This window comes from Achroia grisella, unplaced genomic scaffold (genome assembly GCF_030625045.1).
Source record: "Achroia grisella isolate CSIRO2021 unplaced genomic scaffold, CSIRO_AGI_Agris_v1 utg149, whole genome shotgun sequence".
Taxonomy (NCBI): domain Eukaryota; kingdom Metazoa; phylum Arthropoda; class Insecta; order Lepidoptera; family Pyralidae; genus Achroia; species Achroia grisella.
This window is the reverse complement of record NW_026712644.1, coordinates 3730013-3756742: the sequence shown is the minus strand read 5'-3', so window position 1 is coordinate 3756742 and position 26730 is coordinate 3730013. Positions and strand designations below refer to the sequence as shown.

Here is a 26730-nt window from a genome sequence, read left to right as displayed (position 1 = left end):
GTAACTATTAATTATTTTATATCATTATATTTACTAGGCTGTTAAGACTTTATAATTTGAATATAAAATCAATCACAAGTGATTTTCTATTCTATTCTATTATATGGTTTTTCTTATATTTATAGTCTTTCGTTTGCCTTTACAGTAACTAAAAACTAAATGTTTTTGGCGCCTAAAATCTGATACATATTTTTTTAAATAAGATTACATGATACAGAGATTAAGAACTACTTCTACTGTGGTGAATTTATATTACAGTAGTAATTTTAGTTAATTATATTAAAATTGTAAAATTTATTTAAGAGTATAAAGTGAAGAACTGATTACATTTTAGTGTTTTATTTTCAGTTACAGCCACAAACTTTTTTTTTTCGGACTACTCTAATGCTGTTGGCTGCAGCTGGCCTTTACAGCTTCGCCGGACGTTAGGGGCGAGTGCAGATGGCACTCCAAACCCGCGGAAGGACTTATGGAGCGGCTGAAGGCCAACTCCTGCCTGACGGATACGACTTTAGCCTGAGGGCACCACTAGGGGTTCGAACCTCGGCTCAGGCCGTCTAATTTCGATCCCCGTTTGAATTGGACGGGGGATCGATCGGAGGGAAGCCACAAACTACACCAGCAATTAATCACGATGGTTACCAGGATTTAACCTGACTTGGTACATTACTATTAATGAGGTTATGAATCCAAATTACTATCAATCCCTTTTCCCTTTCGCATAGATTTATTTTTAATAAGATATTGAAATGGTGCACCCGCCTTCGCTAATGGTTTACGCTGGCGGGGCACCAGTGGAGGATAAGAGCGATATATGAGTTCAGATCAGTTAGCCCACCGTGATAAATTGACCTGGAATTTATCACGAAGGTTTCCAGGGGGAACTGTTTGGACGTTAACCTGACATGGTCCATTGCTGGCAATAGGGTCAAGAGACCACATACTAACAATACCATTCCCCCCTCGCATAGATGTATATGGATGCATTATGGAATGGAAAGAATGACAGTACCTTATATATTTATTTACAGATAGTAAAAAGTAAGTATTTGGAACAACAATAATAAAAAAATACAAAATAGTTCGATAACCATTTTATTAGAAAACTTAATCTAAACCTTCAACATCGTTTACAAAGAATGCGTATTTTTATTTCAAAATAATCATAAAAAAGAAATAAATTACTAACGACTAGATGACAACGCTGTACATGGACCAAGCTTGAAAAAAAAAAACAAAATGGAGAACAAAAATAATATTATCACAAAACTTGGTCTATGATTTGTTGATACATATTCGAAAACTTAGAATAAATAAATAATGAGAAACTTACATTGCTTAGAACAACATAATTTGTATGAAATGTTTATTTGGCGCGAAATATTGGCAAGCGATTGTGTAGGATATATTTTGAAGGTTATGTTTGGATATGTTTTGAGTTTCACAACAGAATTTGTACCCAAGCCATCTCCGTTTATACAAAAGTTAAAGCTATACAAAATCTAAGAAGATATTTCATACATATGACAAGAAGTGCAATGTACATATATAATAGGAGTAGTTTCCGGAACAACGAGACAGTGGCCAGTTATGAATATTAAAAAAGCAAGAGTTTTCAAAGAAAAATGGGGCCCAAAGATGGTCACATATATATCAATAATAAATTGCATTAACTAAAAAAGATAATTATTGGAAAATAGTCTTTAAATATTTGGTCTTAAAAACGACTTTCCATTTTTAGTAATAATGTAATTATGGAAAATCAACTTTAATATCAAAATATTAGAGTAAATTTTTCGAAATGCTTTATGCAGTTTATAAAAGCACGTTCAACATTTGTTTCTAATTATATGTTTTTTAATTTTGGAATGTCGTCTTTAGAAACAATAATTTTAAGTTGTTATTTTAAAAAAACATTTTTCAGTTAATACAAAATATTAAAGTGTATATATATGTATATATATTGTTTCGAATATATATCAACATATCACTATTATTAATATATTTACAATTTTAATATAAACCTATTTAGATTTGGCTTGTGAAACATTTGTGGTGTTTTTTTACTGGACACATTATTTTGGTATTCATGTTTACTTGTAAGAAAGAGCTAGCTATTCTCCCTCTCATTCACAATCATTCTTATTCACTCGCACACATAGCTACATCTCTTTCTTGTAACAATTAACACAGATTAATTAAGGCGAGATTCCATATCTATGTATAATAAATTAAAAAAACTTAGAAATTGAGTTTTATGTTGAATTACAAAAATAGTTATTGTTATTTAAATACGGTTCAAATTACAGTGTCAGCTGTAAACGGTACATTAAGGCATTAATAGTAATTATGACTGAACATTATTTCTAAAGAAATAGAGTGGAAAATTGAATATAATTTTTATAACCTCATTCTCATTTTTCCACTTTGTTTCTCGGTGAATGTGATTCAATCATGAGTATTATAACCTAACTTTTAATGTACCCTTTACATATCACCCTGTATTAGATTATAAGAAAAGCAGTGAGAGAGACAGCAATAAACAGTCACTTTTCTCTCTCAGTATCATATACCGTACCATAAATAAATATCATTGTAAAACAAACTTATAAACTATGTTGGTGAGATACTATGTCTGTCTCACTCTAACGTATGTCATTGTATATTCTTCTCTATCTTGCCAATTTGCTGTACATCTTCAACAGGATTATGCATCCCTGGTAGCCTTGATGTAATAAATATGATATGACTGAAATTCTGTGTAACAAAATGGTTCTTTCTTAATAAAGATATAAAAAAATTCCCAATTTCAAGGGAAATATTTAATATTTGATGAGTCATATCAGATTTATTGCTTTATTTTTTAATTTCGACAAGACACTGTATACGTGATCAGTTTTGTTAACATAATTACAATAAATTATTACGAAATAATATACAAGAAAACTGGCTTGAATGTTTGGTATAAATGTGTTGTATGGTAAGAGGAATTATTAAATAATTCACAAAGTTACACAAAACAAGTTCTAAAACATAAATCACTATATATTAAAAGTATTTAAGAAAAGGTAAAAAAGTTACGACCTTATTGATATGTGATGTATCTATACAGAAATAAATCGGCGAAAAACAAACGAGAAATCATTTTAAAGAAAGGAAATTCTTATTGTATTCGTATTATTTAAAATTAAAACTATAAAACATTATGGATTGCAAAAAGGGGAAGGAAAATCAGTCAGTATAAAGTATTATTAATAACAAAGACGAATTACATATTTGTATTAAAATTAAAGTCACAATGTTTTCCACAGATTATCAACTTATCATTAATCTGTATTACATTATCATTCAAATGTACTTTTAATCGAACTAAACAGAAATATTTATAGCATTGTGATACAGATCGTGGTATTGTCAATGTAAAATTATTGAGCAATATAGGAATGATTATTACAGTCATGAAACGCCAATTTAATTTTAATATCTCAATATTTCTATTGTCAAAATCTCTATATGATATCTCCTCCTTACGACGAAACTTCGAAACAACTGGCAACCTATAAACGCTCATCTTTTTTTATTAAAAAAAGAAACAATTACTGCGCAAATATTATCTGTCGCGCATTCCACGTTTAATTATTGCCGCCAATTCTTTTATTTTTTTTATTGTCTCGTCTAATGGCGATTCGTGAATATTTAGCGCTGGTTTTAGCATAGTAGCTTATTATCTACCAACTCTTTTCGGCTAAATTCCTGATCGTTTGTTTGAGAAAATAACATATAGACATTTTGTAGGAACTCCTGCTTAAATCTAACAGAGCGATAGCTGTATGCGTTAGGCAGCGTCGGTGTTGGTAACATTAACAAGTGCAGAAAAACCATCTACTACATTAAACATATGAAGTCCTGGTAGTAAATCGCTATGTACCATCTAGATATAGATAAATTATCTATGGTATTAAACATAGTACATGATTTGTCATTATATGATGTACTAAGCAGAATAAACTTGCCAAAGAAGTAAATAAAAGAAGAAAAAAAATCATACATAAAAAAAAAATTATGTGCATACATTTAGACACTATTATATGATTAAACATTAAAAAAATATTACATATGAATGTGGATGATTATAAGGGCAGAGGAAGGCCGAAAAAGAGATGGATGGACTGTGTGAAAGATGGTATGGCTAGAAAGGGAGTGAATAACGAGATGACTGCGAACAGGGATGAATGGAATAGAAAATATTATGCCGACCACAAATGAATGTGATGATGGTGAAGATGATGATGATGATGATGATGATGATGATGATTTGTTTGATGATTATTATTAACAATAACTTCTATTTATGAACATAACACCTACCGCTCCGATAGCAAAACCTTACTGGTAACATTATTATAAAAATTACATTATGATATGCTTGTAAATTAATTATTAAATGCATTACATCTATCACGTACTCATGGACGTAGGTAAATATAGTCTGTAGTAGAAAATTACTTTTATTTGACAACCATTTTGACATTTTAAATGCGGTATGACCTTGTTTATTATACAGAGAAAAATATGACATATTAAGTATAGGCGATTCAAATTATTTGAAAATCGAAAGTATAATACATACTCAGTATGTCTTTAAGAAATAACACTTTCGAACTACTCTGCTGTTGGCCGCAACTGCCCTTTACAGCTTCACCGGACGACAGGGAGCGAGTGCAGATGGTACTCCAAACCAAAGTAGGGACTTATTGAGCCGTTAAAGGCATTCAAACATTTTTAATGCATCCATACGAAGTCGGGATAACATATATGTCAATTTTCTCCGAACGATAAAAAAAAGTCATCCAGTACTTTCCATAAATTATGTCAACCGGCGTTTATGAAGATAAGAGCGTCCGTTGCCAAAGTCCTAAATAATATATATGCAATGGAAAACAATAGTCAATAATATTTTTTTTTATTATTCGTTTGAGTCTAAGAAAACATTTTGTAATTGTCCAAATTATTCGATAATGTCATTATAAAAAAATACATATGTGTTATTATAAATTCCATTTTTTTTATCTATTATTGGAAACATTGATGTATATTGATCCATGAATGTTTTGTCCTATAACAGTTCGAAACGATTTAACATATAATTATAAAATTTAAATTACGATATTATTACTGTAGATTGGTTTAACGCGCCAATTTGTCATTTCCGTCAGTCATAGGCAGTGTTGCCATTATTAAATTCGAAATTTAAATTTTCAACATGAGGCCTATTTTATATTAATAACTGTGCTTATTTAAAATTAATGTTCGAAATAGTTTTACGTTTTTTTAAGATTAAGTTCTTGAGTAATTATTGCTTTGGTGTTGGTAGCACAATGATCTGTTTAAAAAAATATTAGCTGTTTAGCTTAGATTCAGATACAGGTTAATTTACAAGTATATATATACTTTAATGGTATAATTTAAAATATTAGATCTGGCAACACTGATCTGGCAAAACATTTAACATTCGGAGTTTTGGTCAATTCACTCATCATTTCCTGAGCGTCTCATGTAGAAGTAAAAAAAACATTTAACATTCGGAGTTTCGAATTAAGTGCAAATTGATTAATTTTTTCTGAGATTCCGTGCTTTTTAATAACATTTCAAATTATAACCTAAAATAATTGTCAATTTTTATATTATTCCAAAATCAAATTTTTCTAACAAGCGAACCTAAAAACACCTAGATATATTGATTTATATATTATTTATGATATTTCCACTAATATGTACTTAACTTATATTAACTAAATCAAAAATATACACTAGTGCATTGAATATCAGTATACCTATTACTAAAACATACATGTTGGAACGTCATTAAAATATTGCTAACTTTTTTTATATTTGGCAATATCCAATAACAAAATGGCCGCCGTATTAAATTTTTCTGTCATAGAGCAAAGCAAAGATATTAATCCATACAGTCATATTAACAGATCCTTTAATGGCAACGCAATATTTCCCTAGCGTTCCGAATTCAAAATGGCGCCAATTTTATGTGAGTACAATAGAACGCTGAATGACAAATAGATTTTGTAAACATTATGAACAATAAAAATTATGACATATGTTTTATACGCGACTAAAATATTGCTATCTCTTTCGTGTACACATTAGGAGCAATATTTCTGACTCGCTCATAAAATCTATTTGCATCATAGTCCATTAATCTGTCATCAACAATAGCGCCAACTTATAAATAAAAACCTACATACAACCATAAACAATCCTTTCATACTAGATGCACGTACGTGAAATTGGCGCCAAAAGAACAGCACAGATAATATAATACATAACCTCAAATATTTGGCATAACAGACGGTTAACACATCAGGACTTGTATGTGCGTATTACGTCTTTAATCTGTGCGCGGCAGAGGGGGCATTGACCTCCCCCCTTCCCCCTCCACTGCTGAACGGCACATCTATAGCACATGCACATGTGTCCACACATATATAGGACGCTATCTATCGGATTCTCATAGCAAATAGTGCATTCGGTACCTGTCAAATTCCCTTCACCGATAACAGAGTATATATTATGCGCTCTGCTGGTGGAAGGCCCATTTTGGAGTCTATCAGCAAGTCTTAGAGGTTCCGTGTGACCGTTGGGTATTTGGACCTGTTCGTTGCAGTTGTTTTGGCTGGTCGATGAACACTGAGCGTCCGTTCTTGGCCGTTGGAACTGCTGCTGTATAGGGGCTATTGGGGGACTTGATATCGGCTGGAGGCCAGCCAGGCAGAGCTGAGATGATGCCTGAATTGGCTGCAAAGAAAAGAAAAGACATTATACATTTGTTTTTAAAGGATTTTATATTTATTTATTAATACATTAATGTAAGAAAATACAAAAATAAATGTGCATATGGCGGACTTAACAACTCAAGGTATTTTCTCCCAATCAACCATAGAGCAAACAGATATTGTCTCTGATAATAAATTATTCATTTACAGACTGCCCTTTTTGGTTCTGCACATTCTTTCTATAATTCAAGTTTTTAATTTGTTTTACTAAAAATCTTCTCATTTTGTAGAATGGTTTTCTCGAGAGACTATAGCATCGGTTTATACATGGGTTCGCTTTGCTTGGGACTAGATGGCGATGTGTGAGGTGTCTTCGGGACTATTATTGTTAAAAAATAAAATTCATATTATTATTATTTATATTATTATTATTATTAAAGTTAATAAATTATGAAGTCACTTACCTCAATATAATGAGCGCTGGCTAGCGTCAATCCTTGCTGATTGGCGGCGTTCTGAGCACCGTTCTGCGGCGGTAGACTCACGACAAGCACCGTCCCTCCAGCTCCTGTTGTTATCGGGGCTGCAGACCCGGTCAAAACCCTCAACTGCTGCGGTGGCGTCTGCGCCGGCTGAGCTACTTGAGAGCTCAGCATTCTAACCTTTTGTGTCGCTCCATATATATCCACAAACGCCCATAACCTCAAAGTGTGATCCACGTGCATAACCGTAACGGGTGAGGACCCATTTCTGCTCACACGGACTTCACCGTCTAAAGTTAGAGTGACGGCCAACTCGTCGCCTCTTCTAAGACCGTTTGCCGCGTCTCTCCTAACTACCCAATACTCAGGACGGTCCAGTAACAACTCCGCATCGTCAGGTAAATCGCAAGGTCTCAGAGTCGCTGGGTCACAAGATGTTAGACCTATCGACAGACTTCCAGCGTATGCCGATTCCGTTGCTAGTATTTGGACGACGATCGTTTGTCCGGGTCCCATCGGGCGAGCAGTGAACACGTAACCTTGACAGAACTCAGCTTCAGTTCTCGCTGCTACACCTCTATCGTTTATGAACTGGACGTTTCTTCCTTTTGTTCTGTGTAGACTTAGAGGTACGAGGGGATTCGAATACCTCGGTGGTGGCAGCGCCTCCTCGATGCTTAACGACCTCATGTTTCCGACTAATCGGTCTTCTTCTATCGGACTTTGATTAGGTCTTCTAATTTGGTTCGGCACTCGGGGATCAGCGAATTGGACTGCCATGCAGTTTCCGTATACATCTACCAAAGCCCATAGTGGGTTTCTTGTGTCGACCCCTGAGAAAAACAGCCCTTTGTCCTCCCCGTTGATCCCGAAATGGACATCTCCGGCGGAATTGACGTAGTAATACAAAATGTTGTCTTTTTCGCAAAATCTTTCGCCTAGAGCTTTAGCCCAGTTTCCTGGTTTGTTGGTGAGGTCTGGGCAGGCGTATTTGGGGAGCGCGTGGGCTAATGTGGCTGGATCGTGGGTGGTGAACCCGAAACGTATGACTCCACTCCAGCTGTTGGAGATCCCCACAAATCGGATGCACACCTGGAATAGCCAAAGAATTTGTGATTAGTAAAAAGTTCTACGAGTATATCTTTTCAATTTAATGGGACTAACAAACAATCTGATGATCCTCTTGACGAAAACTAACCGCCTATATATATGAACATAGTCTTGATGCGTTGCCTTTTCTGAGATCTAAGTTGTCTCCTTACTCTATTAATACTCATCCCTCCACCATCAAGGAAGTGGGCCATAAAAGCCAGCTGTATTCGGCAGAATTAAACGAAATAGAAGAAGAAGATCTTAGACTATCTGGGCCAGATCAAATACATGAATACAAATGTTTGTATTAGAGAAACGCGCTAGTCGATGTAAAGATTGGAATGCTACGTTTACATTCAGCCGCTTATACGGTAAATACGGTACATACACCAAACTGACATTTTTTACAATTTTTGTCTTTCTGTCTGTCATTTGTTCCGGCTAATCTCTGAAATGGCTGAACCGATTCTGTATGATAAGGTATTCTTATGTAATATGGAGTAACTTAGGCTACTTTTATTTTAGAAATAGAAATATAAAGTTAATTTCCACTCGGACGAAGTCGCAGGAACAGCTAGTAATGATATAAAAATAATGATATTTCAGGACACAGCGCCATCAAGTCCCAAGCAAAGTAGAGCTTGTGTTATGGGAATAGAATAGAATAGAAAATCATTTATTCGAATAAACTTAATTTAAGCACTTTTGAATAGTCATAACAATTTGTTTTCTATCGACCACTCGTTGGGAAAGCTGTCTCATCACAAGAAGAACGAAACTTGTGTGTTGCTCTTTTAAATAATCCTTGTAAGTTTGTTTTTTTAATCATTTGGGAACTAAACAAGAGATATAAATACATTTTTTTGTAAATCATAACATAGTATAAAATAAAGTCGCTGTCGCTGTCTGTCCCTATGTATGCTTAAATCTTTAAAACTACGCAACGGATTTTGAAGCCGTTTTTTTTAATAGTTAGAGTGATTCAAGAGGGAGGTTTATATATATAATACATACATACATAATACACCCGTGCGCAGCCGAGGCGAATAGCTAGTATATATATAATAATACATAGAAAACACCCAGATCGTTATAAACAATCATACTCATGAATACAAATGTTTGTACCGTGCGAGGAATCGAACCGGCGACAATCGGAAGTAGAGCGGTGTGCTAAACCGGTAGACCACTGAAGGCGTCGATAATGACTGGCATGGAAAACAGGAAAGTAAAAAATCTAAATAATATAATCATTACTCATGTAGAAACCTTTTTTTTAAGAGTTTTTGTGAACCCAAAATAATGTTTACAACGCTACGTTTACATTCAGCCGCTTCCCCTGCCACTCGCGCTGCCGGAAGTATTGCCGGGCGACAACTGAGCGAGAGGGCTGAATGTAAAAACACGTTGCCACTCGCGCTGCCGGTCCTTTAACTTGCGCACGAAAAAACCAACAATCGAGGGAGCGCCGGGCAGCGCGAGTGGCAGCGCCAATGGCATGGGAAGTGTTTCCACTCGTGTTTACACTCTCGCGCTGCTCACTTCCCTGTCCACTCGGGCTGAGTGTAAATTGGGCATAAAATTCGTAAACCGTTACCATGTAACAGTTACTTATCTTTTTCTTGAAATTACAAACCTCTATAGTTTGTACCATGCGAGGAATCAAACCCGCAATCATCGGAAATAAGGCGGTATGCTAAACACCACAGAGGCCGTCAAGTTATAAAAGCATATAGTGCAGGTCTCACCTTTTCATTGACTCTAACCGGCCGGGCACTGAACGCGACACCCTTGCAGAAACTCTCCACGCGTCTCGCTATCGAACCATCGCGAGATACCCTGATGTTTTCACCGTGGACGCTGTGGAAGCCGAGGGGCGGCAGATTGTTGGGTGTCCCTCCAGTACAGGAAGTGCGGGGCGCTGAAACAAAATAAATACACCACTTAATAAAATTGGCAGATGCTAATAGAAATAGAAATTTTTGTTTCTTTAATAGCCCATAAAAAAGTCCACGACTACATATATCTAATTTTTAAGGTCAACTTCCTTTAACATTTATTCATGGTAATAAAATTTCTTCTAAAGAGTGCATTATTTGTGAAAGTGTCTTTATAAACATGATATTAATCCTTATATAATATATATACGTTAACAAGCCGGGGCGCGTTGCTAGTATAATATACACGTGTCAGTTTGTATATACATATACCTACTAGCTGACTCCGCGATCACGATGGGCTAACTGACTTCATGCTCATCTTATCATCCTCCACTGGTGCCCCGCCAGCGTAAACCGTTAGCGCAGGCGGGTGCACCATTACATTGCACCCATCTTCCATAAAAAAAAAGCTGAAGTTACGCAATAATTTTTTCCTGTTTGACAGGTATCAGCCGGTTGTTTGGGAAAATAAAATTGTTGTATTTACTAATTTACATTCAATTTCTAAATATTTTATCACCGTTTAAACCTCCCTGGACTTCCACGAATATTTTAAAACTAAAATTAGGTAAATAGGTTCAGGCGTTCTGGAGTTTTAACGAGACTAACGAACAGTAATTCCTTTATATATATGTGTAGATCTGTACATTACGACTTCTGATTTCAGAGACTACCCCTTAAATCCATAGACAGCGCAAAATCTTTACTATTCCATTACCAGATTATTAGTTATGTATTTATGTATAGTATGTTTTATATGTATTTATGTATATTTGTGGGATATATGATATATTTGTGTATCATCATCATTATCATCATCGCAGCCCGGAAGACGTCCACTGCTGGACATAGGCCTTCCCAAAGATCTCCACAACGATCGGTCCTGCGCTGCTCGCATCCAATGCCTTCCAGCGATCTTGACCAGATCGTCGGTCCACCTTGCTGGAGGCCTTCCCACGCTGCGTCTTCCGGTCCGTGGTCGCCACTCGAGGACTTTACTGCCCCAACGGCCATCTGTCCTACGAGCTGTGCCCTGCCCATTGCCACTTCAGAGTCGCAATTCTTCGGGCTATGTCGGTCACTCTGGTTCTTCTGCGGATCTCCTCATTTCTGATTCGATCACGCAGAGTAACTCCGAGCATAACCCTCTCCATTGCCCTCTGAGTGACTCTGAGCTTGTTGATGGAGCCCATAGTTAGCGACCACGTCTATTTATGTATATTTATTAATTATTTGTACCACCAACAATTTATCTCTGCACAACTCATGGTTGCCTGGTACAAAATACCACTAGATGTCAAGTCCGCCATTTAATTATGTACTTTTTATTTATATAACGTGCATTAAAGTTATTTAAATAAAATAAATATAAATCCCCGTCCAATTCAAATAGGGATCGAAATTACGACAGCCTGAGCCGAGGTTCGAACCCCTACCCGTGCCCTCAGACTACAGTCGTATCTGCCAGGCGAGAGTTGGCCTTCAGCCGCTCCATAAGTCCTTCCTTAGGTTTGGAGTGCCATCTGCCTTCGCCCCCCATCGTCCGGTGAAGCTGTAAATACCAGCTGCGGCCAACAGCATTAGAGTAGTCCGAAAAAAAATTACCATGAATTACGTTTCCACAGAATACACACGAATCTAAAATTAAACTGTAGTACAGTACTGTTACCCTCAAATCACCCCAAGACAGCGGGCCATTGTAGCTCCCCTACGATAAAACCCACCTGCGTGACAGATGCGCTGCCAGCTTGCGCGTGCGCAGCATTCAAATATAAACCTTACTACAACAGCCATAAGACTGTTTAATTTGAAATTTTTATTCGCAATGAAGTACGTACCGCTGCCAGCTTGCGCGTGCGCAGCAGTCAAACATAAACCTTACCACTATAGTCATAAGACTTTTAATAACTCATAAATTAATTAAAAAAATATCTTCACAATGAAATACATACTTTATTTACGTACAGATAAGATTGACAATATTTGACAAAAAATGCAATAACAGTTTTCCTTGTTGATGTAATTATCACTAATAGTATCCGGGCGACCGAGCTTCGCTATTCGACGTTTAAATTAAAGTCGCCGATGTATATGATACATTTTTTATTTGAATCTAGCTGTGCCTTATGTTTCTGTCGTGTGAATTTTATAGCCTATATGTTATTCTGTTGTATAAGCTATATTACTGTAAAGTTTCATCACAATCCGTTCAGTAGGTTTTCCGTGAGTAACAAATTTTCGCGTTTATAATATTAATATATAGAGATAGATAGCTGTATTTGTTCATGAACATTTATCATATTTTAATTTTAAATGTAATGACAGATTAAAAAGCCAACTGGCCCTACCAGAACCTAAAATAGAAATATTTAGGGCGAGTCCGTATTACCGATCCATTGTAATATATAATAAAATCCCGGAAACCATAAAACAAGAGGATAAAATTAATTTATTTAAAAAAAAGGCTTAAAGAACTACTGACCGACAAAGCTTACTATACAGTAAAATAATTTTCACCAGACGTACTATAGAAGCTAACTGGACACTACAACAGATCTAAATTTTAAATTTCATGATGGGAATGAGTCATCTACGAAAGTGCCATACTCTTTAAACAGTGTCCATGTGTATAGTTAATTTATCATATGTAAATTTATGTATACGCATGTGCAATTATAAATAAATAAATAATAAGTCACATCAGAATAACATCTATATTGCACCCATCTATACAGGGGAAACTGCGGGCGCAGCTAGTCAATAATAATTTAAGAAATCTCTCGTTACGCTTCTTCCCTACTTCCTGACTATTCAAAGCGTTCAAACACCATCGGAAGTGGGCGCACGTGTGCATACAACCCGTGGGGTGTTCCCCATGAGCGGTGAACGGTGACAATGCTAGTGTTGTTTAAATTTTAGAAAAAACATACTAGTATTATATACGCGAATATTTGTAAGTATCTATGAATGTTTAAGAAAGAAGAAAGAAAGAAAGAAAGAAAGAAAGAAAGAAAGAAAGAAAATTGTTTATTTGGTACACTGAAAAAAAATTTTTAAAATTTAATTTACATGTTATATTAATAATTAGAGTACCAACTAGGTCTCCGCTCAGCATATGTCGTGACGGGGTGCCACGACGCTGGTTTTCAGCGGACAATGTTACTTTTTCACGCAAGAACTACTGAACGGATTTTGATTAAGCTTTCTAATAATATAGCTTAAACATTACAATGACATATAGGCCATAGGTGAAATTTCAAACGGGTAAAATCGCAGGCACAGCTAGTAAATTTTATATACTTTTTAACAATAAGTAAGACCCGGCCACGCGTTACTGAATACTACGCTAAGGTTCTTGAATAAAATAATATTGCGACTATAAATTGAGATGTAAGCTATCCTATCTTTCAAGTTGGATCAAATTGCACACAATGTGCAAATCAAATTTGCAGTCAGTTCAGTAGTTTAGGAGTCCATCGCGGACAAACAACGTGATACGTAATCATTACATAGTATAAAACAAAGTCGTTGACGCTGTCTATCCGTCCTTATGTTTGCTTAAATCTTTAAAACTACGCAACGGATTTTTTAAATAGATAGAGTGATTCAAGAGGAACTTTTGTATGTATAATTGGTGCCCCGCCAGCGTAAACCGTCAGCGCTGGCGGGTGCACCATTCCATTATCATCCACAAAAAAAAAAAAAATACATGACACCCGGGCGAAGTCGGGCGAGTAGCTAGTTTTTCTATATAAAGATTTAATTGCTGTTAAAAACTAGTCTAAAAATACGAGATCACGTTCAGACAATGATGCGGGCGGAGTCAGGTTCAAACGTGACAATAGGGGCACAAGCCAGGTGGTTTGTTGTTGAAAAAAAAATTACGAGGGTGGCCGCCATTTTGGTTCCGAGGGGTCCAACATCCGGCGGAAGCTGTTCAGCTTTTCTCTTAATCGTTAGTTTTAAAATCGGAAGTTAGCTATCAATTTAATATTGGTTAATGTTTTTTTTATTTTTTCTATTATTATAAATATACCTATTCTAGTGTAGGATAATAATAATAATAATCCAGAACATTTCGCACAGCGCCATCTAGTACCAAGCTAAGCAGAGCTGTGTTATGGGTACTAGACAACTGATATAAATACTTAGATATTGTTAAGGATGGAGACCAAGATGACGAGCAAAACAAAACGGCACCGATATAGTCGTAACAAAATTGTGTAATAATGAAACAATATAATATTATAAAGAATATATAGACAATAAAAAAGGTTTATAAAACAATTTCCAACAGATATTTTTTAAAAAAAATACATGTTACATAGAGAACACACATCCAGACCGATGGGAACAATCAGACTCATTAATACATATACACCGTGCGGGGAACAGAACGTGCGACCATCGCTTTTGTCACACAACCAGATTGTGGAATCACCTTCCAACAATGGTATTTCCGAGCCGATACGATATTGTAACCTTCAATGAGTTTCTACAAAGGCCGACAACGCATTTGCAATCCCGAACCTATACGTTATGGTAACCTTCAAAGAGCTTATTCCTTCTTAAAAGGCCGACAACGCACTTGCAATCCACCTGGAGTTGCGGGTGATCATAGGCAATAATCACTTACCATCAGATGAGCCACAAACTCGTTTGTACCGTACCCTTGATATCGTTCAAAAAGCTAACTGATTCTGGTCGAAAATATTATACGATCCAAATTTATCGGACACGTGTCCCGTATTAGTTTAGTTGCAGAAATAACTCCGCTAAACCATGGAACTAATGTACTGCAATTTGTTACGCACCCCTCCGGCTACGTTACTTAATTGTGCATCCCTTATTTTGGGGGAGAACATTTATTTTCGTAAATACGGGCATCTGTTCAATTGTCATTAAACCAAATCTTAAACCTTACAAATATTGCAAATACGAAAGTAACTCTGTCTGTCGGTGTGTCTCGCTTACACGCCAAAACTATTGAATCGATTTAAATGATATTTGGTACACAGATAGTCTAGTTCCTGAGACAAGGAATGTCGTTTGTCGTGCGAAAAAAGGGTTGTAATTGATTGAAAGGAGACATGAAAGGTTATACAGAAATATCGTAATTTTTAAGGCTAGAACGAAGGAACTTTTCTTTGGCTTTTTTTGCTATACAATATTACAAACACCATTCCACGCAGACAAAGTCGTGGGCACAAGTAGTCTCTCATAAAATCTAACTAAATTGCTTTTAACTAAACTTCGACGCCTGAAAGGCTACGGTAACCGGTTACCATTTGATGGCCCATAGGCTTGACACCATTGTAGTTAAAAAAATGATTGGCGGCTGAAATAAATAATTTATCTATCTTACAGTATTTACAGATGGCCGTCGGGGCAGTAAAGTGGCCACCGAGGACCGAAAGACGCGTGGGAAGGCCTCCAGCAAGGTGGACCGACGATCTGGTCAAGATCGCTGGGAGGCATTGGATGCGAGCAGCGCAGGAGCGATCGTCGTGGAGATCTTTGGGGGAGGCCTTTGTCCAGCAGTGGACGTCTTCCGGGCTGAGATGATGATGATGACAGTATTTACAATTGCAGTTTATTTGTCAGCAGGCATGCAAACCCGAGTTCAAATATTTGAGCGGAAGTGGATTGTAGTGTGTAGTAATGTGGACTGTTGACCATTGCTAGCAATGTACCATGTTAGGTTGACCTCCACTGTTCCCTCTGGAAACCATAATGACAAATATTTGGAATTTTTGGGACAACTGCCCTGACTTCATGTTCATTTTATCATCCTCCACTGCTGCCACACTAGCGTAAACCGTTAGCGCAAGCAAGTGCTTCATTCCATTATCGTCCATAAAATATACATGTATTTCTAAACACAGTGTAGGAGCTAGCCAGTTATCTAGATCAGTTTTGACGTCAGATAATCTAAACATAGATTAGGGATTGCACCAGGAAGCCTCTGACGCAAACAGTGACATTATAATGCGCGTGCGCATCTCGGTGGCGCAGCGTTGTCTGTTTCGTTTTTGGATTTTAATCGAGCAATAAATACATTTGTAATTACTTGGCTGACATTTCCTATAGTCTTTTTTATATAATTAAATAGAAATATAAATAATCTTTATTCTAATAAACTTAACTTAATTTTTTTTAATTATGTTGACTTTACATGTAGTGTCGTCGAATTTAACACAATTAATTAATCTGTTGTTATTTGCGAAAGTCTGTCAGTGCTTTAGTGTTTTCTATATTGATTCAACACGTGTATAGTTAAGCTTGGTTTTCATTTAATAAATAAATAAACACTTTTGAAAAGTCATATTTTTTATTCTACCACTCATTCGGAACGCAGACTCATCGCAAGAAGTACGAGAGAGAAACTTGCGTGTTGCTTTAAATTAATGTTGTTCAGAATGACATTTTTTATATTTTGTCGTCAACGTCAACAACTTTCTCGCGTTTTTTTCCTTGTCCTGACAAATCTGGTAGGAGCCTGCTAGCGCTACTTTAGATACACGTCTAGTCTGGAACTTATTAACTTTGTTCTTAACGTACGTAAAGAACAAAGAACTAAAGGTGACCATTCCTAAAGTTTCTCTCCCTGCCCAGCAAAATTTGATAGGAGCCTGCTAGTGCAGCATTAGATACACGTTCTAGTACAGATCTTATTAACTTTGTTCTTTACGTTTGATAAGAAAAAAGAACCACAGGTTCCTCCGTTTTTCCTTCTTTCATTCCTCCATTTCTAATATTTCTCTTCCTGCCCAGCCAAATTCGGTAGGAATCTGCTAGTGCAGCATTAAATACACCTTCTAATATAGATTTTATTAAATTTGTTCTTTACGTAAGAAAAAAGAACTAAATGTGAACATTCCTACTGTTACTCTCCTTGCCCAACCAAATTCGGTAAGAATATACTAGCGCTGCTTTAGATACACCCTCTAGTATGGAATTTATTAACTCTGTTCTTTACGTACGTAAAGAAAAAATAAATAAAGGTGAATATAGCTACTGGACTTACCGCTGCGGAGATATGCTCCGATGCACTAGGCATCCTTCTATTACAAATCTGGTGAACGAGTGTAGGGTGTTCATTGATGCGTTTAGATTTTTTTTCAAACATGTCTAAACCATTGTTAGCTGGAAGGGTTGTTTAAGGTTTCATACCTATGGTTAGGTTATTAACTTGATGTAAATTACGATAAAGCAAAAATGTATTGGGTTTTTTAATGGATGATTATGGAATGATGCTGTCGTTTGCCCTAACGATTTACGCTGGCGGGGCACCAGTGGTTTTGCTGAAACTTTATAGTAATATATTAACGTAACTTCGTCTGTATTACACTTTCTTGACATTTACCATTATATTTCGCCCAATATACATAATATCTTTTTAAATTATAGCCTTATATATATCTTTATAAAATATAGTATGTGCTATACTGATGTATAAGCTATTAGGTTGTTCGGAAAGTAATTTCGTTTTTTCCTAACATAAGATTTAATTGTATTTTTTGCACTCAACTTCACACTTAAGCCGCATAATTTTTATATGCTTTGAGAGTTCATATAGCAAAGATTGTTTCATTAATTCTACGCAGTACTTTTTGGTTGGTGCTCTTTTAAATATAGAGAGGAATAAGCAGCATTTTAGACATATCTTACTGTTTTACTACAGAAAGGGCAAAATTGCTGATCAGGCCAGAAAGAAATTGACCACAAAAAATACAATTAAATCCTAAGTTAGGAAAAAACGAAATTACTTTCCGAACGACCTAATAGCTTATACATCAGTATAGCACATACTATATTTTATAAAGATATATATAAGGCTATAATTTAAAAAGATATTATGTATATTGGGCGAAATATAATGCTAAATGTCAAGAAAGTGTGATACAGACGAAGTTACGCGGGTCAGATAATATGTCACATGGATAAGTCATTAAGAATCCAAAATGGCAGATTCTTAGTTAGTATATATTTGTTACGCTATTGTATTAGGATATTAAACCTGTGAAATTAGTCGTAAGAGTGGAAATAAATAACAAAAATACAAATAATTGTACAGGAGCATACAGTCAAATTATTAAATAATTATTCGCAAGTACAAAACATACAATTTTAATTATTTTAAATTGAAATTGCCTACATTTTTATTTCGAAAAACATTTGTTACTCCATCAACGATTTGTCATGGCATGTCGATTGATAATCAAAAAATAAATTTGTAACATTAATTTAAATATTCTGGACTGTCTTTTGAATTGTTCCATGCTATAAATAAAACTGTAGACTTTTAATTCAACATCATCATCATCTCAGCTTGGAAGACGTCTATTGCTGAACAAAGGCCTCTCCCAAAGATCTCCACGACGATCGGTCCTCGCATCCAACGCTTTCCAGCGATCTTAACCAGATCTTCGGTCCACCTTGCTGGAGGCTGGAGACTTTCAATTATTAATTGTAAAATTGAAGTATTGTTTTTGCATTTTCAGACACAATTTATATTGTTACTATACGTCACGACTTCGCATAGTTGCGTTACAAATTCTTGAATTTCTCTGCTTGTTCTATATTATAACACACGTGTATTATACATATATACGTTCCTCTTAATTCACTCTATCTATTGCTGAAAACTGCATTAAAATCCGTTGCGTAATTTAAAAGATATTAGCGAACTGACAAGTGCGATGACTTTGTTTTATACTAAGTAATGATATCTTCATTACTTAGTATAAAAGTAATTGAAGAAATAAAAAATGAAGGAAACACTAATGTCTTGTAATTGCGACGTCTTAGAAAAGACATCAACGAGATTAAAAAAAAATATCTTTGGTAAAAAATATTGTTTATAAGTATAATTTTAAAATGTATAATTTTATAACAATATCCTATAATTCTCTCTAAAAGAAAGAAACAGCAGAAATCAGATGGAAATTTATACATCCCTGAGTATAGAAAATCAGTGATTCACTTGGCACAAAACAGGAAAGCGTTAGTCTTTTATACATGACTAGCTAAGTTCCCCGGATTCGCTCGAGTGTACACGTATTATACATATAAACCTTCCTCTTGAATCACTCTATCTATTGGTAAAAACTGCATTAAAATCCGTTGCGTACTTTAAGAGATATAAGCGAACAGACAGCATAAGCGGTTCATTTTATACTATGTTTTGTAATGGTGCACCCGCCTGCGATTACGGTATACGCTGGCGGGGCACCAGTGGAGGATGATAGGATCAGCCAGTCAAATCAGGTCAGGTCAGTTCCATGCTCTTATAAAATAATAAGTGTAACACAGTGAAAGTACCAGGATAACATGAAGTTACAGGCAGTTGGGTGATGACTTTGGTACTGTTTATTTATATAGGCGACGGTTGGAGAACAGAAGGTCTTCCATAATGGAATGGTGCACCCACCTACGCTAACGGTACGCTGGCGGGGCACCAGTGGAGGATGATAGGATGAGCTTGGAATTTGGTTAGGTAGACAATTGTGGAGATATAACCACGAAGGTTTCTAAGCAGAACCGCGACGAGGTCTAACTGACATGACAAAGCCATATAAAAAACACTACCAAAAAAAACTACTAACAAGTACTAGGGACACATAACTCCGCAAGAATTCTTTAAGAGGTAACGGTAATTGCATCTAATTGTGAGTTCCTCTGTTTAATCGAACTAGAAACTTATTAGCGAGTGTTAATGAGTTACTGTAGTTAACACGCTGAGCCCTACATTCAGAATACCTCTAATATACTTATGTTCTTCTAGTACTTTGAAATATTTATGATGAAAATGGTGACCACCTGATGGTATGTGGTGTAACCGTCGCCTATATACAATACATATGCATGATTAAGATGTTCAATTTAAGATTAATCTATACATACATATAAAAAAAATTGAGTGTCTGTTTGTAATATTGAAATTACCGTTTTTTACTACTAATAAATACGGTAAATACATCAAAACAACATTTTTTACTCTTTTTGTCTGTCTGCTTGTTCCGGCTAATTTCTAAAATGGCTGTACCGATTTTGACGTGACTTTTTTTGACAGATAGCTGATGTAATAAGGAGTAACTTAGACTACTTTTATTTTAGAAAAATAAAGTTAAACTCCACGCGGACGAAGTCGCGGGAACAGCTAGTAATAAACAACCCTGAACAATGAACAGCGCCATCTAGTCCCAATGTAAGCAGAGCTTGTGTTATGGGTACTAGACAACTGATATAAATAAACACATTTTTTTGTAAATACATACATAGTATTCATAGAAAACACCCAGACCGATACAAACAATCATGCTCATGAATATAAATGTTTGCACCGTGCTAGGAATCGAACCCGCGACCATTGGAAGTCAAGCAGTATGCTAAACCTTTAGACCACCGTGGATAGATATATAGATACAATATTTTGCAGTATACAAAGACACATATAATTAACTAGTTGTCCCAGCAAACGTTGTTTTGCCTTAATATAAAAAAAAATTAAGGGTGGACTACCCCTAACATTTAGGGGGATGAAAAATAGATGTTGGCCGATTCTCAGACCTACTCAATACGCTCACAAAATTTCATGAGAATCGGTCAAGCCGTTTCGGAGGAGTATGGGAACGAAAACTGTGACACGAGAATTTTATATATAAGTAAACTAAATATATGTATCAATACAACAAGGCGGTCTCATTGCTGAAAGCAGTAGGTATAAAGAATTATTTCTAAATTAAATTCAACCTACATATTAATAGAAGCACCCTCATCGCACCCCAGATAAGTAATGCCCTTAGGATTAACGCTACACAAAACCTTGTCTCGAGGGGTGCCCAGTGAACTGCGAGGGTGGAATCTTTTTAAATTTATGATGACCTAGTACCTACGTTCAGTAAATACGACAATAGGTCATGTTTTCTAGGTGAAGGTGAAGGAATACACAGACAGAGCTTCTGGGTACGAATAATAATTCGTACCTAGAAGCCCTAAACTCTATGCAGCTTATGTTATCCTGGTAGATCAAGTAATGAACTGGATATCATTACATAGTATAAAGCAAAGTCGTTGTCGCTGTCTGTCCGTCCCTAAGTATGCTTAAACCTTTAAAACTACGGAACAGATTTTGAAGCGGTTTTTTTTAACAGATAGAGTGTTTCTATAGGTAGGTAAGTGTACATGTATTATATATATAATACATGTACACTCGTGCGAAGCCGAGGCGAGTAGGTAGTATCTTATGAATCCTATCTACGACGTTTTCATACCGTATATATACATCAAAGAGATCACATTCAACGCGTGCAAGTTCATTGTAGCATGAAATATATAAAATTATAACAAAGTTGTTCTTAGTAGCTTCTGGCTCCCGTCATCTGAGGCATTTTATAAACATTGCCCTTGCCTGCCCACCGATTTATAAAAAAAAAGAATTAGATATTAACACTCTGCCTTACTAAGCATCGCCAAGATACACTTTTATAAAAAACTCATCGAAGTCTCACCAATTTCGCTTAAATAAAATATTATAGACAAGAAATTTGCGCCAACATAATTTTTTTTTCGTAAACTCTATCAACGTACTGCTCAGATCCAGGGCCGTAAAAATATTGAATAAAAAGAAGCACTGTTCAGACATCTTCAAATATTAATAAAATGAAATCTTAAATTATACGTTAATATACATAGTTATAAGGGCGACCTATCCAGTACCCTTGAGAATATCATTCGATTTACTTTTAATGGCGGCACAGATGGCGGGAAAATTGGGTTATTTCGCGCCAGAACGAATGCAAGGGTCAACGAGTAAAAATGGCGGAATAGAATCTTTATTAGATGAGAATTTTAGAGAATTTCGATCTTAACTATGATTTTTTTATTAAAACAGACTATTATTCACTTTGGAATGGATTGCCTGTAGCCCTGCGTAGGGCACAGAGTAAGTCTGTTTTCAAACGGAAAATTTTTGATTATCTTCTGATCGAACAAAATGGTTTTTAAATATCTATTGTTGTCTTAATATATATGTAAATATCTCTTTTATTTCTTTTTATTGGTGTATAAATATGTCGCATATATTTAATTTTTTGAATGTATATTTGTAAGTATTTACCTATGTCAGGTAAAATTATAGATTAGTCCTTTCCCACCACTGCCCATCGACCGCTTTCTGTTCTTACCTAATGGTTAGCTAGCACAGAATGCCATATGGCATTAAGGTCGCCAAATTGTACAATTTTTAGTGCAATAAAGAATATTTTTTTTAATAGATAGAGTGATTCAAGAGGAAGGTTTATAGATATAATACATGTACACCCGTGCGGAGCCGGGGTGGGTAGCTAGTTATAAAAAAAGTATATTCTATCTATCTATGTATCTATGTTTTTTTCTAACACACGTATGTTTTAAACCTGCAACGTAAGCATGAGCAGACTGTTGCAGTCGACGACCTCGCGGCACTAACGCGCTGAGCGTGACCGAGCCACAGATTAAAAACTCGAGTTGCGTTGAAAACAATAATGACGGACGAACTTTATGGTCATAATTCAATTATATTATTAGATCCGCTCTGGAAAATTTAAATGGATGACAAATTCGGAATGTATATCGAGTACCGAATAACTTCAAAGACTCACTTTAAACCAGCTACAAATTCATGTTGTCCTGGTACTTTCACTGTATATCATTTGACTATTTCTTACTTACGCATACGACCAGCCTTTTGTAGATGGCTGGGTAGGTTAGTCATAGGAACTAGCAGCCCCAGAACGGACTTCATCCCCATTCTATCATCCCCCACTGGTGCCCCGCCATCGCCAACGTCAACAAAAGCACCACTGGATGTTCAACCATTAAAAAAATGGTAACGAATGCTAATGCATAAGTAGTCTAACCTGACCTCATTCTCATCTTATTATCTTCCACTGGTGCCCCGCCAGCGTAAACCGTCAGCGCAGGCGGGTGCACCATTTCATTATCATATACAAAAAAAAATGCATAAGTAATACCACGGATCGCTCAAAAGGACTTACACCCAGTGCCGAAAAACATTAAAATAATAAATATAGACATAAGATATTTTGTGATGTACTTGTGTAAAAACAATGTTTACCATCATCTTGTTTATGCTTCCAAGTTGTTCAGTTATTTAAAAACACTATGAATACACATCCATAGCGATGCCTTTCCTAAATTTAAACTCCATTACAAAGACACTCGTGCCCAAATGTTCAAATAACCCTCGAAAACAAGTCAAGGACACTTCTGACCCTACATTTTTAAATCCATTTAAATTTTGTCTATGGTACTATACAGGGAGTTAATTCATCTATTATATATTAGTTTTATGTGACGCGATATCTTTACACATTCTAAAAGCATTTCGAAGATTCTTTTTGTAATAGAATTTACTACATTTACTACATTATTAGTCACTTGTACCTGATATAAATTTGTTTTTTGTGAAACAATTTTTTTTATGTATTTAATTTAATCTTCTTTATACTATAATCTTGGTAAACAAGTCATACGACCTATCTGGTGATAAACGGTTATGGACGCCTAAGTCACGTGCGCGCTACCGACCCTTAAGAAACCTTAATATACCCTTCTTTAAAACCCCCATGCTGTAGTCTCTAGAGAAAACCTCGGCAGGTAGTTCATTGCACAATCTAAGTGTACGCGGGAGGAAGCTCCTCTGAAACCGCACTGTCCGAGACCACTTAGGTTGTAGCGTGTGGGAATGAATTCATTGTCAACAAGACAGAGTATTCCATTCCTTTCATTGACTATAAGTCATTGTTTTATTACTTTTCTTTAATATACTGCCCTAAAATAGCCATAAAAGAGTATAAAAGCGTCAATTATTCATTTATAAAGTTAATTATAATCTCAATTATTCATGACTCACATTTAAACAAAGCGCTTTGTATATACTCCTTTAAATGATCTTTGTTTATGGTACTGTGCATTTATCTTTTGAGCGCGAGTTGGCGCGATTCTGTATAAAAAAAAATAACGTCCATCTTGGTTTGGCTGTATGTGATCGGTGAATCATTTTAAATTTAGAATGTCAAATTGATTAAATATTTTCAGCAGTATGTTAATAGTTTTTTTCTTTTGTATTTTTTTATTGTGGGTTTTGGACTTTTGTCAAGTGCTGGGACCTGTAGCACTGCGACCTACATAGATCTATTGTGCTCGCCCTTTTTCAAAGTTCGCTTTTAGGAGCGAAGGTTTTTATCTCCTCGGAAAAGAGTGTAAACTTTCCAAAAGAGATATTACGCTTATGCATGAGTGGGTTACAAACTGTATAGGATGTGTAGTAGCCTTCGCTAAAGATTTTCTTTTGTTATGTTTACCTGAACACACTTTAATATTTACATACTACAGAAAAAGACGAGGCCTCTTTATTCGCTTATATCTTTTAAATTACACCACGGATTTTTATGCAGTTTTCAGCAATAGATAGAGTGATTCAAGAGGAAGGTTTATATATATAATACATGTGTGTTATAGTATAGAACAAGCATAGAAATTCAACAATTTGTAATGCATCTGTGCAAATCAGTCAGAATATTATCATTACGACCATACTAAAATGACTTTATTTCTTACGACATTTTAGAAAAAAAAAAGTATAGATTAGATATGTTCTATATTTAAAAATTTACCGCGAAATCAACATTATTCTCGGCTTCAATTCCACGCATTTTCGACTAATTCGTTCGTAGTGATTTGTTAAATTGGAAATAACGTAAGTAACTTACGATCTAAAATTATTTTAATAGAATAGAATAGAATAGAAGATTCTATTTTCGAATAATCTTAATTTAAGCACTTTTGAATAGCAATAGTTATTGTTTTTAATCTACCGCTAATTCGGAAAGCTGTCTCATCACAAGAAGAACGAGCAAGAAACTTGCGTGTTGCTCATTTGAAAATATCAAAACCGATTTTCTTGCAAGGAGGCGTATCACGGGCGGCACATGATAACGTGATGTCCGTAGTGCAGTTCATGTATATTGGCGACGATTATCACTTACCATCAGGTAGGCCGTAAGTTTCTGTTTAAATTACAAACATTAATTTAAACTATAAATATACCAGGATATCATAAGACGAATAGAAATTTCATCTCTCAGGATGGGGTTACGGTACCATGGTAGATTAAAACAAGTTTAAATATTGCTTGATCTACCAGGATAGCATAAGACACATAGAAGTTACATCTTTAGTTTTAGTACCCAATAGGTAAGGGCAACATCCGCATGATTAGGGTTTACTTGTAATGTTAATTAGGTTTCTATGTTAGTTCTTGTTTGTGGGTAATGATAATGTAATGGTGCACCCGCCTGCGCTAACGGTATACGCTGGCGGGGCACCAGTGGAGGATGAACTTGAGGTCAGGTCAGTTAGCCCATCTTGGCGAATTCACTTGGAATTAACAAAGGTGGTTTCCAGATTGAACCGCGTGGATGTCGACCAGATATTACTTCATTGCAATGAGGCTACTAATCTATTATAGTTATAGATAGGTACCATAGACATTTGTTTAACATTTTAAGTATTCGATGAAAGTAATAATCTTGACGCGATGTAATTGCATAAACAATAAGAACAAGTACAAATATTAACAGCTTTACTCTTATAGGAATAAAGTCGAATATCGTTTGATAATAAATGAAGATGTTACTTCAAGTGTGACGATCTAAAAAACCACGACGCGTGACAGACTGCACGCGACCACCTGTGATTAACTATAGGTTAGAGAGAGACGGATATATGTTCGTGCGTGTGGTATTCATATTATATACTTGATAGAGTGAGTCTTCTTTGTAAACGATGGTTGTTAAAAAAAATCACGTAGTTATACTAGATTGCTGAGCAATTGTGGAGTTAACAACAGGAAGGTAATATTGCTTATTTATATTCGTACTAGCTGACCCGCGTGACTTCGTCTGCATCACACTTAATTTGCATAATATTCTTTTAAATCATAACATATATGTTATTCTGATGTATAAGCTATATTACTGTAAAGTTTCATCAAAATCCGTTGAGTAGTTTTTGCGTGAATGAGTAACAAACATTCATCCATACTCACAAACTTTGGCGTTTATAATATTAATAAGATATATCTTCACGCCAGATCTACAGTACGAGGTAGGTAGAGAGGACGAAAGTTCTTCTTAATACAGCAAAGTACCAGGTAGGTAGAAACTAGGAGTAGGTATTTTAATCTTCGTAATATATGAACATTTAAAAATGGAATCCAGATATTTTTAATTCAAACATTAGAGAAAAAGAGGTTTTGTCCAGCCAGGAACATAAGTGGCACTAGAAATTGGTTTTCGTAATGTATACTTAAAAATGGAATTCAAGAATTCCTAATTCAAATAAATGGCGGCAAACTAT

At 35.6% G+C, this 26730-nt stretch overlaps 1 protein-coding gene across 1 annotated transcript in view; it reads right to left on the bottom strand.

The window, feature by feature from the left end:
• Nucleotides 1-5504: 5504 nt before the first annotated feature.
• The window catches only part of LOC131840756 (protein neuralized), a 42289-nt gene continuing 21063 nt past the window's right edge, over nucleotides 5505-26730 (bottom strand). The window contains exons 2-4 of the mRNA XM_059188949.1: nucleotides 10114-10286; nucleotides 7256-8365; nucleotides 5505-6813 (exon numbers count right to left, since the gene is read on the bottom strand). Coding sequence (XP_059044932.1) covers nucleotides 6379-6813; nucleotides 7256-8365; nucleotides 10114-10286 — 1718 coding nt within the window. The 3' untranslated portion in view covers nucleotides 5505-6378. The remainder of the gene's footprint in view (nucleotides 6814-7255; nucleotides 8366-10113; nucleotides 10287-26730) is intronic.